Below are 16339 nucleotides of genomic sequence, written 5' to 3' on the forward strand. Positions count from 1 at the left end.
CAGCCCTATCCTGTCGTCTTCATGTCCCTTGTCATCCTAGCTTAGTGCTTGCCCCTCATAATCTATTTCTTACTTGTCCCTCTTCCTTCCCACTCTGTCCTCTTCTCCTTCATCCTCCCCATGTGATGATCCTGCACCTCATCCTCCTCCTCCTCCTCCCCCTCCTCCTCCTCCCCCTCCTCCTCCCCCTCCTCCTCCTCCCCCTCCTCCTCCCCCTCCTCCTCCTCCCCCTCCCCCTCCTCCTCCCCCTCCTCCTCCCCCTCCTCCTCCTCCTCCTCCCCCTCCTCCTCCTCCTCCTCCCCCTCCTCCTCCTCCTCCTCCCCCTCCTCCTCCTCCTCCCCCCCCCTCCTCCTCCTCCTCCCCCTCCTCCTCCCCCTCCCCCTCCTCCCCCTCCTCCTCCTCCCCCTCCCCCTCCTCCCCCTCCCCCTCCTCCCCCTCCTCCTCCTCCCCCTCCTCCTCCTCCCCCTCCTCCTCCTCCTCCTCCTCCCCCTCCTCCTCCTCCCCCCCTCCTCCTCCTCCCCCCCCTCCCCCTCCTCCTCCTCCTCCCCCTCCCCCTCCCCCCTCCTCCCCCTCCTCCTCCTCCTCCTCTCTTGCTCATCGAGCGCCGCAAAATTTCAGATTCTTTTGCACATTTTTGTAATGTGTAAACTTGTGTTGGTGGCGGGTCTTGGTCGGGCACGGTCAATACTGCGTGTTAGTGAGAGCAGGGGCGCACAACACGCAGAAAAGGGAAGAGGAAGATAGGGAGAGTAGAGAAGAGGGAGAGAGGAGCGAGGGAAGATGGAGAGAGGAGCGAGGGAAGAGGGAGAGAGGACCGAGGGAGAGAGCGGGCGAGAGGGAGAGAGCGGGCGGGAGAGGGAGAGAGGGGTGAGAGGGACCAGCTTACCGACACGCCCCACCACCACCACCACCACCAACACTACAAAAGTTGAGGAGATAATGTGGGTTATACCAGTGGAGAATGTTAATGAGGGCGGGAGAAGACAAACTTGGCCACACTTGAGCAACAGGTGCGGCCGCCCGCGGGCCATCTCACGCCTCCCACAACTCCTCCCTTTAAACACTTTACACCATTTTACAAACACCAAAGAATTTCCCCACACACAAAAAATATGTCTATCGGTTACAAAGAGGTTACAATGACACTGCCACTGAACAAGCTGCCAAGGAGAACGCTAACAGACTCAACCGTTACTAAATCGTTACAGATTGTCTTTAGAATTGCTACAGTTAACGAATTGTTACACAATTGTATGTAGTCGTACAGGTGTTGTGTACGACTACATACCGACAAAATATGCCAAACACAAACAAAAATGCACCAATCAAAACGTCTCTTTTGCTCTAACATAAACAATGCTTGGTCTATAACACGCAATCTTAGCCCCAATATTAAGGCCTGGGGAATGGCTTGATTAGGGCGCCTGACGGCTAAGTGGACAGCGCTCGGGATTCGTAGTTCTAACGTTCCGGGTTCGATTCCCGGCGGAAACAAATGGGCAGTTTCTTTCACCCTGATGCCCCTGTTACTTAGCAATAAATAGGTACCTGGGAAGCCTTGGCCTAGAGAACTTTTATAGTAGATATAATAGCCTGAAGAGGTGTCTTGATAACCCACTTTTTCTTTACTACACTCTTGAAAGTATGTATGAAGTTAGCCTCAAGTACCCTACCTCCCAACTCCTCCTTGCCCACTATTCTTACACTTGTGTGTTGGTTTTAAGTTCCTATGACTCGTCTGTGCATCTAGTTTACAACCATGTCCGCTCGTCCTGCTACTGTTAAGCTAAGCATTTTGCTTTTGTCCACTACGTGAATGCCAGGCATGTGTGGGGAGAGTGAGAGTGTGGGGAGAGTGAGAGTGTGGGGAGAGTGAGAGTGTGGGGAGAGTGAGAGTGTGGGGAGAGTGAGAGTGTGGGGAGAGTGAGAGTGTGGGGAGAGTGAGAGTGTGGGGAGAGTGAGAGTGTGGGGAGAGTGAGAGTGTGGGGAGAGTGAGAGTGTGGGGAGAGTGAGAGTGTGGGGAGAGTGAGAGTGTGGGGAGAGTGAGAGTGTGGGGAGAGTGAGAGTGTGTGGAGTAAGTAATAAAGGTTTACATGGTGAAGGTGGAGCGTGCGTGAAGTTGTGAAGGGAGCTTCTCAAGTGTAAAAGATGGACACCTTAGGAGGTGCTCCAATACTCTAGGGACACACGCGGTCTCAAGTGCGAGTATCTCCCCCAGGGAGTGCTGGAGACGTCACCAACCTGCAGGGACGGAGGGAGGAGGAGGAGGAGGTAGGTGACGTCACTCCCCAACCAGGAAACACGTAAACGTTCCTTTAATAAAAGTCAACGAAAGCAACCATCCGGAAATCAGTTGTGGCGTAACCCTCCAGCCATACCTTTAAGGCAGTATACTGCACTCCACGAGGGGAGGGGAGGGAGGGGAAAGGGCGGGATGTAAACAAGTATTTCACTCAATTTAAGAGAAACAAATTAAAATATTAGGATATTACTTTAAACTGACGTAATGGTAACAAGGGCTGAGCTGACGGTGGTTCACTTGGGAGAGGAAACATGGCCTCCAGCGCCAAGAGCAGTTGGCAACAGTTTACACGCCGCGTCAGTGTTGTCAACGGTATCCTCAGTCACAGACATGTGGGGAAGGTGGTGTGTAGCGCACCTGTGGAGGAGGGAAGGTGGCGTGTAGCGCACCTGTGGAGGAGGGAAGGTGATATATGCACCTAAACTCTATAAACAAGGTGGTAGAGGTCCTTGGAATCAAAGTACAGACAATAAACCTAGTTATTCTAATATACAATGCTCCAGATGCAACAGTTAAAGAACTCACAGAGCAGATGAACATAGCAGCAAGATGCCTATATAATCTAGAAGAGCAGGTGCCGAATATTACCTTTAAAACCTCAATATGCCCAGTTTAAGATAGAGAATATCAAAACAATAGCAGAAATTCGTCCTGAAACTAGCCAACCCACAGGCCAGGAAGCTACTGAGATTACGTGACACATTTTCGCTCAACCAGCGGATAACAAGAGCCAATTAGGACCGAAACTGATGTTCACAAACAATGAAGAAATATTCTGGTACACTACCATCTCTCACACAACACTGACCACAAGCTCACTGAAATATGAACATCAATAGTCGTAATATGTCCAAGACGATTAACAAGCGAGAAAGGCTATTTATTACATTTAATGTTAACAATATGAGGATTGACTGAGAAAAGATATACGTGGAATTTGCAAACATTCAATGGGGAACTGTCTTACTTATCAGAACTGTCACGCAAAGAGTACAACAGACTGGAGAAGCAGACAAAGAGTACAACAGACTGGAGAAGCAGACAAAGAGTACAACAGACTGGCGAAGCAGACAAAGAGTACAACAGACTGGAGAAGCAGACAAAGAGTACAACAGACTGGCGAAGCAGACAAAGAGTACAACAGACTGGAGAAGCAGACAAAGAGTACAACAGACTGGAGAAGCAGACAAAGAGTACAACAGACTGGAGAAGCAGACAAAGAGTACAACAGACTGGCGAAGCAGACAAAGAGTACAACAGACTGGCGAAGCAGACAAAGAGTACAACAGACTGGCGAAGCAGACAAAGAGTACAACAGACTGGCGAAGCAGACAAAGAGTACAACAGACTGGAGAAGCAGACAAAGAGTACAACAGACTGGAGAAGCAGACAAAGAGTACAACAGACTGGAGAAGCAGACAAAGAGTACAACAGACTGGAGAAGCAGACAAAGAGTACAACAGACTGGAGAAGCAGACAAAGAGTACAACAGACTGGAGAAGCAGACAAAGAGTACAACAGACTGGAGAAGCAGACAAAGAGTACAACAGACTGGAGAAGCAGACAAAGAGTACAACAGACTGGCGAAGCTGACAAAATCAGCTTCAAATATATTTCTTTGCAGAAGGTGGTAAAGAGGAGCAGCTGAGGAAGAGAAGACACAAGACAGTACAGGAGGACAATAATAACGGGCATGCTGAGGCAGACCCCGACCAGCCCAACACACACACACACACACACACGGTCACCTAACACTACAGGTGGAAGACACGGCGGAACCTCAACCCATCAGACAACGCTCAATAAATGCAATATAAGACAAACAGAAACTCAAAAATATTTTTTTCGCATATGTAAAATTTAAATATAAACCTCTACCAGTATTGGACCTATACTTACAAGAGAAGAGTCGTACACAGGACGTCAAGGAAATTTGGGAAATTTAAAGTATTAGTATGAGGCTATGTCTATCACCTAAATAAATAATATAAAGACTTGAAGATGCGGATAGTTTCTTGATTAACGATATCTAAACCCTTGACAATATAACTGGTATCAACATCATCACTGCAGATTTCGAAAGAGAAATTAACAACATACCATACACTCAGCATAGGGTCCTGACTCGTTTTTAAAGATATAAAGTGCCAATAGCAGGAGCCTACTGTCTTTTTGATAAAACTTGGTTACACATAATTCCTATCTGTAGGAATTAAATAGGCAGATATTGATTTTCTATACAAGGGAGGGAGCGAAGCACTGGCAAAATGAACAAAGCCACAAGGGCCGTGACGAGGATTCGAACCTGCGTCCGGGAGCATCCCAGACACTGCGTTAATCGACTGAGCTACGACAGGGTTTTGCCCTTGTGGATTTGTTCATTTGATGCATCACGTTAGTGTGATCTCTGTGTGTACTGGTAAAATATTAGACAATTCGCACTAACGTCTCTCACAATATATGGAAGATTCAAGAAGTCGAAGTTCTAAATTTACACAGTTAAATAGCAGCATAGTGAAGCAAACGATATGGCAGGAAATGCAGAATAGAGGCAGTGAGAAGAAGAGGTGCCATAGGCACAATCAAAACGGTATGAACATCAGAGGTCTGCCATTACCCAATACCCTCCCAGCAAGCGTAAGATATATTGCCGGAACATAAGTTAACTACAACAAAAATTGTTGACACGTTTCTACACAAAGTGGGAGACTAACCGGTTGTAGTGGATACGTGGGTGTGCGGGCTGCTACAACTTGATCTGTTGGATCAAGTTATCACAAGCCTGGCCCCTGGACGGCCCAGGAGAGTACGACTCCCAGAATCCACTCCGGTAGAGATGGGGGAGGAAAACAGCGCTCCTGTGGAGGAGGGAAGGGACGCAACACTCCTGTGGAGGAGGGAAGGGACGCAAGAGCACAAAACTCATGTTTCCACAAAACAATAGAAGCGCGCCATTTAGTTTTGACACAAGAGGGTCAGCGGGTGTTCAGTACGAGACCAAATAGGCTTTAAGTAACATGTCAGTAATAACCAAGAGGTGTGAGGGAGGCACAGGAAGCGAGGCGTCCCACTGTCTGCTCCACACACAAGGCACCCACCCTAAATGAACCCATTCTGGTTCAGAAAATTTTAAAAAATAGTGAGATGTGTTGACACAAGTGTGCCAACGACTGCAGAGGTCCTCAATATCCCCCACCACCAACCCCTCCTATCCCTCAGCATACCAGGAGTGGGTTCTGTAGCTGGAGTTCTCATCTCCAAGCCCGTCTGGGGGAAGCCTGGCTTGGCTTGCGATAGCTTGGTCCAGTAGGCTGTCACAGTAGGCTGTGTCTAATTTGTGTTAGCACCTCCACTTTCTGACCAGGCATCATTTCTTGTGCTGGTGGGCGGATACTTAGTGGTGGACTCTGATGTTCATACAGTGCTCTAACTGTGCCTATGGCACCTCTACTCTTTACTGGTGCTACTCTGCATTTCCTGCCATTGTAACGGGGGGTGGGGGGAAATAGCTCTATCTTGTCCATTATTCCACCCCCCAGTTAACTAACGAGGCCGGGGGAAACAGCTCTCTCTAGTCCGTTATCCCGTCCCCAGTTAGCTAACTATTCTAGAGCCCCCTCCAGAGTTCCTAAGGCGGCCTCTCTCGTTCAACACCTTGTAACCTAGGTATTCGACTACCTAGGTGCTAAGACTACAAGGCGCCGTAACTGGATCAGCTACCCGAAACTCTAGAGAGAACTCTAGAATACAGAATCATTGCCACAAACGTATAAGAGAAAACGAAAGGAAAGAAATGAATAGTGAAGTAATTAGTGAGGGCTTGGGGTGAGAGGCAGAGAGGTGGGAGGGGCGAGGATGGTCATTAGTTGAAAGTGAGAGTTGAGAGAGGGGTGGAGGGAGAGGTGTAGATAAGTAGTAGTAGAAGAGTAGAAAGTAGACGTAGAAAGTAGATAGTAGAAGACGAAATGCTGCCACCATCCATTCATGATCATTACATACAAGACAAGGAATGGAACTTGCCTGTATCAAAATATTCTCAAAAGATGTTATTACCAGTTCATTATTAGTATGTTCCCTCTGTACCATGTATCAACTCCAAACATGTACTCGTTAATATCATGAAACCAGTAACCACAGAGGCTCTCTCACCTCAACTCAAATCTCTAGGGAACAAAGTTAAACACAATTTAAATAATACATTCAACAATTATATTTCACATGAAGTATCATAATTTAGCAATTCAATTAAAATGTTCCAGTTTAATATGCAAAGTGAGTCATCATCCAAGAATTCGAGAACCCTACAACTTGACTGCCCCTGATCATCACACAACATATGAAAACACGACCAAGTCACCTAAATGTTCAACTCACCGAGGACTGAGTCTAAGTTGAATAGAGAGGGGGGGGGGGTCTGTAGCTTGACAGAGACTGTCTCGCCCCTGCCGGCCGACAGCCTCCCTGGTAGGGCTGTCTTCTCTGCTTCTGCTGACTCCCGTTCTGTCTGTTCAATCCCTATGCTGGATAGCTCTCCGAGTTTATATTGGGGAACCTAGTAGCTAACTCCGCCCACAAGTAGATAGCCTCCGGCACTACCAAGCCACTCCTTAAACGTCGGCATGTTTGAAGGCTACCAGACTACAATTATAAGCTTAGCGGAAGCAAGGTGAAATTCTCATGATCTGACCTCAGGTCACTTGAGGTCATTAACGCTTTGAGGTGTGAGATCTCAGGCAGACAACTGGCGCCTCTCAGATCCTTGTCTGTGACTCATGTACTCTATGTATGTATTAAACTAACCCAAACACTTTTACAGTGTTACATCTCCCCTTCTCCCCGAAATAAAGTTTTTGCAACACTGCTAAAGCAAGCTAGCTGTGTGCGACAACTTTATTAAGGAAAAAAAAAATACATCCTAGCTAAACAAATATACATCATCCTACTCTAAAAAATGAAATATATAGACAGACGTCCATTGTCTCTGGCTGGGCGACGTCACTGCTTGGTCTTGTAGATAATCCTGTACCACATTTCTTCAACACAACTGCCTCCGTCGCTTCTCCGTCGTTAACGCACAACAACACTTGGTCAACCCGAAAGCCGTTACTACTTGAACTGAGCACAGGACCGTGGAATTCGGTTGTCCCAGCTGATCTGTAATTGGCCCTACGTCAGTCACCATGAGAGACGTATATTGGGGTTCTTCACAGCTATAGGGACTACAAGTTTCGAGACCTTCATATAGTTGCCAACAGTAGAAATCCCATCCTACTCTTCTTCCTCCCTGTTGCTCCAGCACGCCTCCTTCAGAGAGCTGCTTCTGACAGCCACATCAAGTCCGCATGACACAGGAAGAATCACTCAACAGAGCAACATGCTTGTAGGAGGGGCGGCCAGTTAAGGCAAACGATCCTGTCTTGCAATTACGCTCCATGCAATGATGCTGACACCAGCAAGGGACACTAGGTATCGTGTCTCAGCTTGTCTTATCTTCTTCTTTCTTCTCTCTTCTTTTTTCTCTCTTCTTTCTTCTCTCTTCTTTCTTCTCTCTTCCTCCTCCCATGGGTCTTTGACAAGCGACCTGGGGTCCATTGGGGTCCGTCCTGGGTAGACCGATGTTGGTGGGACAGACTGGAGTCGTTGTTCCTCTTCCATCTTTACTGGGTCGTCTGGGTTCGTCTGCAGAACGACCTGGGGTCCACTGGGTAGACCAATGTTGACCGACCGAGAGGGCTGCATCTTGGGGTCCCCTGGGGTGGTGGTGGTGGTGGAGCCATGACCTCCAGGTAGTGGGCTGGTCGTGGTGGTGGTGATAAACGCCCCTGAGTGTGGTACATAGCAGCCGTCTCCCTCTTTTGTATGTGCGTCTCTCCTCTCTTCTGGCTCCCACCTGTGGATGAACAGAAAGGCGACAATATCGTGCTCCCAAGATATTTGTGTGACCCTGTAGTTTGTATAGGGTTACACAGTCATATCATAACGCTCTCCTCCTGGCAACAACTACACTTAAATTTTTAAAATAATCCAATTAACACTGAATGATATTGACTTGGTGGAACATAAGACAGTAACAGAGGAAAGTTAGAGAAGAGAGAATAAGGTCATCACTACCTTTAACTTGTCACAAAAAAAAATCAACACTAATAGACAAACACTAGCCTAACTTAACTATACCTTTCCTAATCTTAAGTACATAAACCGCCGTTACTCCCACCCTTAACCTACAGCCACCTACGTGACCCAGAGTGTTTTCCTAGCTTCTCCGCCGGTCAACAACTCCCAAACTGTTGCCACCCCTGTGACCAGACTATCTAACGTCGAGCGTCCCCAACGTGAAGTCTACTGACATACTAGTCCACACTAGCATGCTGTACAATACCAGTACACCTCGGGTTATTGCGTTCAAATGGAGTAAAACAGTCGATCGCAATAATCTGAGCAGAACCACACTTAAACTACTTAAGAACTACACCTGCCGCTCCCCAACTGACCTGGAGACCAGCGGTGGCTGGGTGTCCCCGTGGGACATGCGAGGTCACCTGTCACACTCAGCTGACCTGCACTACCAACACCGCTAAGTTCCCAAATCGCCAAATCTTATTACTAACATAAATCACTACACACGCAAGTTCTGGTGAACATTCCCTGAACTACACAAAACTCACAAAATCACTAAACACAACAACAGAGAATCACTATCTCCTAACCTGAAAAAAGCTCGCTAAATCGCGAAAGTAAAACACCTGTCAAGATCTCCCTGATAGCGCCTGAGCGGCATAAAGACACGTGGGACTGAACAATGTTCAAAAGAACACCAACATAAACATTGTTCAACACCGCTGCCATCATTGTAACGGGGGGTGGGGGGAAATAGCTCTATCTTGTCCATTATTCCACCCCCCAGTTAACTAACGAGGCCGGGGGAAACAGCTCTCTCTAGTCCGTTATCCCGTCCCCAGTTAGCTAACTATTCTAGAGCCCCCTCCAGAGTTCCTAAGGCGGCCTCTCTCGTTCAACACCTTGTAACCTAGGTATTCGACTACCTAGGTGCTAAGACTACAAGGCGCCGTAACTGGATCAGCTACCCGAAACTCTAGAGAGAACTCTAGAATACAGAATCATTGCCACAAACGTATAAGAGAAAACGAAAGGAAAGAAATGAATAGTGAAGTAATTAGTGAGGGCTTGGGGTGAGAGGCAGAGAGGTGGGAGGGGCGAGGATGGTCATTAGTTGAAAGTGAGAGTTGAGAGAGGGGTGGAGGGAGAGGTGTAGATAAGTAGTAGTAGAAGAGTAGAAAGTAGACGTAGAAAGTAGATAGTAGAAGACGAAATGCTGCCACCATCCATTCATGATCATTACATACAAGACAAGGAATGGAACTTGCCTGTATCAAAATATTCTCAAAAGATGTTATTACCAGTTCATTATTAGTATGTTCCCTCTGTACCATGTATCAACTCCAAACATGTACTCGTTAATATCATGAAACCAGTAACCACAGAGGCTCTCTCACCTCAACTCAAATCTCTAGGGAACAAAGTTAAACACAATTTAAATAATACATTCAACAATTATATTTCACATGAAGTATCATAATTTAGCAATTCAATTAAAATGTTCCAGTTTAATATGCAAAGTGAGTCATCATCCAAGAATTCGAGAACCCTACAACTTGACTGCCCCTGATCATCACACAACATATGAAAACACGACCAAGTCACCTAAATGTTCAACTCACCGAGGACTGAGTCTAAGTTGAATAGAGAGGGGGGGGGGGGTCTGTAGCTTGACAGAGACTGTCTCGCCCCTGCCGGCCGACAGCCTCCCTGGTAGGGCTGTCTTCTCTGCTTCTGCTGACTCCCGTTCTGTCTGTTCAATCCCTATGCTGGATAGCTCTCCGAGTTTATATTGGGGAACCTAGTAGCTAACTCCGCCCACAAGTAGATAGCCTCCGGCACTACCAAGCCACTCCTTAAACGTCGGCATGTTTGAAGGCTACCAGACTACAATTATAAGCTTAGCGGAAGCAAGGTGAAATTCTCATGATCTGACCTCAGGTCACTTGAGGTCATTAACGCTTTGAGGTGTGAGATCTCAGGCAGACAACTGGCGCCTCTCAGATCCTTGTCTGTGACTCATGTACTCTATGTATGTATTAAACTAACCCAAACACTTTTACAGTGTTACACCATATCGTTCACTTCAGTATGTTGTTATTTTACAGTGTCAATTTGGAATCTGGCCTTCAGCATCTTTCATGCATTTATTATATATATAATTTACGTACTTTATCTGAGGCTGGCGGGGGAGAGGAGGCTGGTGGACAGGCAGGAGAGGAGAGGAGGCTGGTGCTTATCTGGTTGATATCTAGTTGTATTTACCTGGTGGACAGGCAGGAGAGGAGAGGAGGCTGGTGCTTATCTGGTTGATATCTAGTTGTATTTACCTATCATTGTCTATAGACCGGCAAGGGCTAGCTTCTCTTGCCCGACTACTGGCCTTGATGTTCCTGTTGTGTTACAATTTAACAACATTCCGACGTTCAAAGTTTTTGTAGTGTGTCTTAAGTTGTGGATGGAGGTGGCTTCCACAACTTCTTGAAGTCACGAGTATATCTTTACATTTCTTATACTCGTTTGTGTTTCCAGATTCCACTTGTGGCCTCTCGTCCTAGTTTTTCTCAATTTATAGGCTGTTCGTGCCCATCACGTCCATCCCTTTAATTATCTTGCATGTAGTGATCATATCATCCCCCCCCCCCCATGTTTCTTCTGCCATCAATGGTTCAGAGTTTGAGTATCCTTAAACCTGTCCGCGTAGCTTAATCTTCTGAATTCAGCACTAAAATAAAAAATGTTCAGGTGGGACAGATGCCATGTCAGTGTTGCACATTTCAGTATTGGCCTTATATAGGATGAACAAATTATCTTTAAAAAAGAGTCGTTATTAGTGTTGTTAAACACTGTTGTGATATTTGCCTTCTTGCCGCAATACTGCCAGTGTTGCCATACTTGTGTGTGTGTCTGGTCTTGGTGTCCCATTATGTCCACAAGTCTCTTTTGTTAGTCTTGTCCTTATGGTGTCATTTCCTCTAGTCTTGAGTCTTCATTACCTTACGCTTATTGGTGCAGAGTTCTAACACACATTGGCCTGTCCATTTGGGGGTCCTGACGGCTGAGGGGCGGGCCGCTCGGGATTCACAGTCCTAAGGTCCCGGGTTCGGGAGGCGGAAACAAATGTTTCCTGGTCGAGGACCGGGCCGCGGGGACGCTAAGCCCCGAAATCATCTCAAGATAACCTCAGGAGATCCAGTCACGGAGTTTGTAAAGGCCTTCCTGTCCTCCCAGGTTTTTACACTCATTAGTTTCCCTCGTTAGACTGGTGGATGACGTCACTGGCATAATTATTATCAACTGAATAGAACTGATGAGTTCTTGAGGACAATGGTGACACGGTTCCCAGCGGAGCGCACCTGCGGCCACCTGTGTTCATCACGGCCCAGTAATCAACCCCGCCGCCACTACATCATAATTAAAGCTTCGCATTTTTGTCCTCGCCAACAATTATTACTTTTTGTATAATGTGGTGTACTCCCCCCCCCCCCCCCCCCCCCTCCTAACCACCACCACAACATGTGTTGGGGAGAGTGAGTGATACAGTGGGTAGGGGGCAGCAAGGGCAGTCTTACAGTCACACACCTCCCCACTAAACTAACATTCAAAACAAAACTAAATTATCACCCACCAAAAAAAATAAAACTGATAAATATGAGCATAATGAGTCCCCTCTATAGGAGGAGTCGAGGCCACACTGCTCACAGGTTGGTCCAGCAGCTGTGACACCCGCCGCTGGGGCGCGGGCTCAAGTCCCACAGAAAGCTTCGCAACGAAAATCGGAAATAGCTCATGTTTTGGCTATGTTCTCACTCCACTCCAGTGGAGTGAGGAGCCCGTACACCTTACACAAGGTAAACCATACCTGCACGGAAACCAGAGGAGCACGTACTCTCTTGAAGGTGTGCGTGTACCCACTGACCTCATCCACTGGGAAAATAATCAAATGAATATGGTTATCCAATGCTCCCGTGTACTGTGTGTCCACCTCATGCTGGTTCCCCACTAATGTTCCTGCGGCACGGTTGACCAGACTCCGCTGCTCTCACTCCGACTTGTGACTCACAGCCTGGTTGATCAGGTATCCTTTGAAGGGGTTCATCAAGTTCTCATTTCAGCCCCGCGAGAGGTCGGCTACTGAGGAAATGAAGAAATGTTGCGGCGAGTTAGGAGGAGGCGGCTGATGTAGGTGAAGTAGGACAGGACGTCCGGGGCCTTGTGACTCAACACAGAGACTATTGCACCAAGAGTGTGACACTGGACGCGTCATCCCACGCCGCCCCCTCCACGCTTCCTGCAACACCACCAGTCACCCTTCACCACATCCTATAGACAACCCTAATGCTTAACCACGTCGGCGTTAGTGGTGGCGGCGGCGGTTGCTGCACAAGTTACAACACAACAGTTAAGTAATACTGAGAAATCATCATCATTGCACTACTAATATATACCGAGATTGCCTTGAGGTGGTCCCGCGGTTGTACATGAAAGACAGAAGCAGCCAACAACCTGTCCTCCCGCATATTACGTCGCATATTTTGTATGGAAACAATAAAATTAAAAAGTATGACGTATTAGTAGAAATCAGTATTTACGTTTTCTATGCATCGGCCTCGGCAGGTTTGGTGGGTTGCTTGGGTTCCTACGTTTCTGGCCAGCCAAAACAGTTGCATTTTAACGGAGTGGCGAATCAAGAGAACGGGCCGAGTTGTGCCCTTACATTTTGAGGGCGGGTCTTAAAGTCAACGACCCTTAATGTCTATAGAAATCTCTTAATAACCAAAGATTGAGAACAGACGTACAGGTTCGTAGGTACTTGAGAGGCTGGTCCCAAATCCGCGCACATATAACAGGACACGAGACCAGGAGGCATGGCAGGATGTGCAGAATACCCCCGTTGAAAAGCAGAGGTGCAACAGGTACTCAGAGAGAGAAGTGTATCAACATCAGAGGCCCGAGACTGTTCAACACGCTTCCACTATACATAAGGGACATAACTGGCCGACCCCTCACAGTGTTCAACAGAGAACTGGATAAACGCCTCCAAATGATACCTGATCAACCTTGCTGTGATTCGTACGTCAGGCCAGCCGCGTCCAACAGCCTGGTTGATCAGACCACCAACCAGGTCAGGTCAGAGACCGGGCCGTGAGGACGTTGATCTCCGATATCAACGCAAGGTAACCGTAAGGTAAGGGAGGCCAGACCGTGTACACACAGTAACAGAGGGCCCCAGCCATTTACACACAGTAACAGAGGACCCCAGTCATGTACACACGTACATTTCCCTAAAGTCAGATTTAAAGGAGAGCTACAGAAGTAGGCGCGAGGCATCGATTCCCACATAGCATTACTAGGAGCACGGCCACCACCACCACCTCCAGTACCAGGTGGGAGACCAACCACAAACATCACACTAAGGTGGGAGGGGGAACCACAAGCAACAGCCATGTGAGAGAGGAACCTGGTTACCCTGTGGTTACCGTGTGTTGGTTTCGGGGCTTAGAGTCCCCACGGCCCGGTCCCAACCAGGCTGTTGGGCGCGGCTGCTCGCAGCCTGATGTATGAATCACAGCCTGGTTGATCAGGTATCCTTTTGCAACCCGTTCTCGCAAATTCGTAAAGTCAATATTGACTTATTAAATAAGTGCATGGGTGACATACCAAACATAATAGATTCCCTTAAAAAGCTTCATAGAAAACACCGACCTTACCTAACTTTGTTAGTATCTTAAGATAAGCATCTTATTGCTTCGTAATTACAATTGTTACTTAACCTGTTATAGGTATAGGTTAAGTAATAATTGTAATTACGAAGCAATAAGATGCTTATCTTAAGATACTAACAAGGTTAGGTAAGGTCGGTGTTTTCTATGAAACTTTTTAAGGGTATCTATTATGTTTAGTATATCACCTATGCACGTAGTTAATAAGTCAATATTGACTTTACGAATTTGCGAGAACGGGTTGCCTTTTGGAGGCGTTTATTCAGTTCTCTTGAACACTGTGAGGGGTCGGCCAGTAATGTCCCTTATGTGTAGTGGAAGCGTGTTGAACAGTCTTGGGCCTCTGATGTTGATAAAGTTCTCTCTCAGAGTACCTGTTGCACCTCTGCTTTTCAACGGGGGTATTCTGCACATCCTGCCATGTTTTCTGGTCTCATGTGATGTTATTTCTGTGTGCAGGTTTGGGACCAGCCCCTCTACTATTTTCCATGTGTATTATGTATCTCTCCCGCCTACGCTCAAGAGAATACATATTTAGGCTCTTTAGTCGGTCCCAATACTTTAGATTATTTACTGAGTGGATTCTAGCAGTAAAGGATCTCTGCACACACTCCAGGTCAGCAATTTCCCCTGCTTTGAAAGGGGCCGTCATTGTGCAGCAGTACTCCACTCTAGAACGCGTCTTGAAAAGTATCATCATTGGTATAGCATCTCTGGTGTGAAAGGTTCTCGTTATCCAACCTGCCGTTTTTCTTGCAGTTGTGACGGCTACTTTATTGTGTTCTTTAAATGTAAGGTCTTCCGACATGGGTACACCCAAATCCTTTACTTTGACTTTTCGTTCTGTTATGATTTGATTGAGTTTTGTACAGGGTTTCCGTTTTTATTTTTTCATTTTTTCCGTAGCGCATGAGCTGGAATTATGTTCGTTAAACACCATATTATTTTCTGTAGCCCATAGAAAGCTCGTACAAGGAACGACAGTCAGACTAACCGGGCTATAGTTGATATGTAGGCCTGCGGGCAGCTGCAAGCAACAGCCTGTTGGACCAAGTTATCACAAGTCGAACCTGGCCCCGGACTAGGCTTGGGGAGTATTTTAACTCCCCAGGTCCTTTCCAGGTAATGTCCCGATCAAGGTTCTGTGCCTCTATACAGGTAGCCAGGGTTAACACACACACACACACACACACACACACACACACACACACACACACACACACACACACACACACACACACACACACACACACACACACACACAGTGTAAGGTGATGGAAATGGGATCAGGAGCCAGGAGACGGAAAGGCCGATACATGATGAAGGGAAACTATCTCCCTATAACGACTAGAGGAAAGGATCTGGGAGTGGTCATAACACCGAACCTAACTCCAGAGGCTCATATAAATACAATAACGTCAGTCGCATACTCAACGCTGGCAAAAGTCAGAACATCCTTCAGAAACTTGAATATGGAGGCTTTTAGATCACTGTATACCACCTATGTGAGGGCAGTCTTAAGAGTATGCCGCCCCATCTTCGAGCCCCCATCTTAAAAACACACAAAGAAGCTCGAAGAAGTTGAGATGCACAAATTTCGTAAGAGTAAAGGTAAATGGTTGGGTAGTGGTGGTGGTGGCGATGGTGGCATGTAGCGAACACAGGGGGCCAAGACACCCGTGTTGGCCCCATCTTGAGATACCAGTGACCTGGCCTGACCTTCTTGAACATGTATGAACGGTGGTTGTCCCGGCCAGACTCGCAGAGCAGCGGAGCAGTCTCCTCCTGGCCGCCCTCACACACCCTCATCACTCTTGTAGCAGCGACACGCAGCCACGCCGCCCGCCCGCCCGGTCACTAGCCCGGTCAACAGCCCGCCTGGTCACTAGCCTGCCCGCCCGGTCAACAGCCCGCCCACCTGCCCGCCCGGTCAATAGCCCGCCCACCTGCCCGCCCGGTCAATAGCCCGCCCACCTGCCCGCCCTGTCAATAGCCCGCCCACCTGCCCGCCCGGTCAATAGCCCGCCCACCTGCCCGCCCGGTCAATAGCCCGCCCACCTGCCCGCCCGGTCAATAGCCCGCCCACCTGCCCGCCCGGTCAATAGCCCGCCCACCCGCCCGCCCGGTCAATAGCCCGCCCACCCGCCCGCCCGGTCAATAGCCCGCCCACCCACCAGCCCGCCCACCCGCCCCCTTA

The 16339-nt window shown here is 47.8% G+C and overlaps 1 protein-coding gene across 50 annotated transcripts in view; it reads right to left on the minus strand.

The window, feature by feature from the left end:
- pins (G-protein-signaling modulator pins) overlaps nucleotides 1–16339 on the minus strand; it is a 188747-nt gene that overhangs the window by 69492 nt on the left and 102916 nt on the right. For 9 of the 50 annotated variants that reach the window (XM_045752251.2, XM_045752249.2, XM_045752233.2 and 6 more), the window contains exon 1: nucleotides 12483–12533. The exons of 36 other annotated variants lie outside the window; for them this stretch is intronic. In XM_045752251.2, the coding sequence (XP_045608207.2) occupies nucleotides 12483–12518 (36 nt within the window). In that variant the 5' untranslated portion in view covers nucleotides 12519–12533. Of the gene's footprint in view, nucleotides 1–12281; nucleotides 13245–16339 lie in introns of those variants that run through there. 5 more of the 50 variants (XM_045752237.2, XM_045752244.2, XM_045752228.2 and 2 more) reach the window with 4 other exon arrangements.

The sequence above is a fragment of the Procambarus clarkii genome, chromosome 82, assembly GCF_040958095.1.
Source record: "Procambarus clarkii isolate CNS0578487 chromosome 82, FALCON_Pclarkii_2.0, whole genome shotgun sequence".
NCBI lineage: Eukaryota > Metazoa > Arthropoda > Malacostraca > Decapoda > Cambaridae > Procambarus > Procambarus clarkii.